Source organism: Brassica oleracea, chromosome C8, assembly GCF_000695525.1.
Source record: "Brassica oleracea var. oleracea cultivar TO1000 chromosome C8, BOL, whole genome shotgun sequence".
Taxonomy (NCBI): domain Eukaryota; kingdom Viridiplantae; phylum Streptophyta; class Magnoliopsida; order Brassicales; family Brassicaceae; genus Brassica; species Brassica oleracea.
The window spans coordinates 17,050,994-17,052,685 of NC_027755.1; the positions used below are offsets into that span (position 1 = coordinate 17,050,994).

Below are 1,692 nucleotides of genomic sequence, written 5' to 3' on the forward strand. Positions count from 1 at the left end.
TATTTCACTAGGCTTTTAGGTTAGTTTTGCATTTGATTCAAGTTTGGGTATAGGTTTGGGATTAAAATCAAGTTGTGGGTTAGTTTTGGCAAAAACCCCCAATAACTTAAGGAGGTGTTATTGGTTTATATATTTTGATTGATTTAGAAATCCATATAGTATTTATAAATCCAAGTAAAATATGTAAATCCGGAGGTTTTCCCTCGGATTTGAGTCTTTGTATTTTTAACTAAAAAATCCAAACAAATCCATTCAAATCCATTATAAAATCAAATATATTAGTAAATAACACTTGAGTTGATATAGAATTTATGAATCATTAAACTAATAACACATGATTTTAATACATATTTGAAAATCATAGAACCAATAACACTAGATTTAGTTCGGATTTTCAAATCCATTAAAATACAACAACCAATAACCCCTACTTATTCTAAATATTTATAATTTACGTGTACTTGTTGTCCAAGGCATACTTTGTATATATTAACTTACTGATGGTATTGAGAAGATGAGCATCACACAGTTTAGGGTTTCAAAAATGTCTCATATTATTGTCAATCGATTATTCAAGCCCTCAGTCTCCAGAAAATTCCTTGTAAGCTTACAATATTTAGCTATGTAAATAATAATAACAATTCGTTTCTTCTTTCAACTTTTTGACATTTTTGTCTCTAACTACTTCAACATGTATATTATTGTAGAGACACATAAACGTTCGTCTGTTCACATCTGATCGTCCCTACCCGTTTCTGTTGGTCGACCACATCCTCAAGAACCCAAGCTCTACGGATGGTGGCCTAGAAAAAGAGTACTCAAATCGCCGCAAGGGAAATAAAATCTTCATTACCGACAAGAAGGTCATGAGGAACGTCTGTGACGCAATGACTGTCGGGTTTTCACGTGATGGATTGAAATTCAACCTTACGGACAAGGGTCCAGCTATCCATTACAAAGGCGTGTCGGCTTATCTACCTCCTCTACCCACCGGTTCACAAGTCCAAAGCCTGGCCATGTCCTCTTTACCCACCCGAGAGAAAGATTGGGTAGTGGGTGTCAAGTTATCAGGGTCTCGGTTGAGTCTACACTACAAGAAAACAACGATATACTGAGGGAAAAAATCGTCGGTATGTCGTCGGAATAACGTTATTCCGACGACATACCGACGATTTTTTCCCTCAGTATATCGTTGTTTTCTTGTAGTGTAGACTCAACCGAGACCCTGATAACTTGACACCCACTACCCAATCTTTCTCTCGGGTGGGTAAAGAGGACATGGCCAGGCTTTGGACTTGTGAACCGGTGGGTAGAGGAGGTAGATAAGCCGACACGCCTTTGTAATGGATAGCTGGACCTTATTCCTCGGAATTTTCATCGGAAAATTCCGAGGAACGGGTCCCTCGAAATATTCCGAGGAACATGTCCCTCGGTATATTCCGAGGAACATTTTATAAACAGATCGATCGATGGATTTATGTTTAAAAACGCATCGATCGATCGAGTAAAAAATATAATTAATTTCCTCGGAATGTGAAAATATTAATTTTTTTAAAAAAAATAAAATTTTTGAAATTTAGATTCGAAAATATAAAATTAAAATTGAAATTGAAATCATATTAACTAATATTCAAAGTTTCACAAATAAAAATAAAACATTCCGAGTTTTTGGAAAAAAAAAACTACGGGTCT

At 35.5% G+C, this 1,692-nt stretch overlaps 1 protein-coding gene across 1 annotated transcript in view; it reads left to right on the forward strand.

Annotated features, from left to right (window-relative positions):
* The first annotated feature begins 544 nt into the window (after nucleotides 1–544).
* LOC106308791 overlaps nucleotides 545–1,692 on the forward strand; it is an 8,649-nt gene continuing 7,501 nt past the window's right edge. Inside the window, exons 1-2 of the mRNA XM_013745911.1 lie at nucleotides 545–601; nucleotides 708–1,083. Coding sequence (XP_013601365.1) covers nucleotides 545–601; nucleotides 708–1,083 — 433 coding nt within the window. The remainder of the gene's footprint in view (nucleotides 602–707; nucleotides 1,084–1,692) is intronic.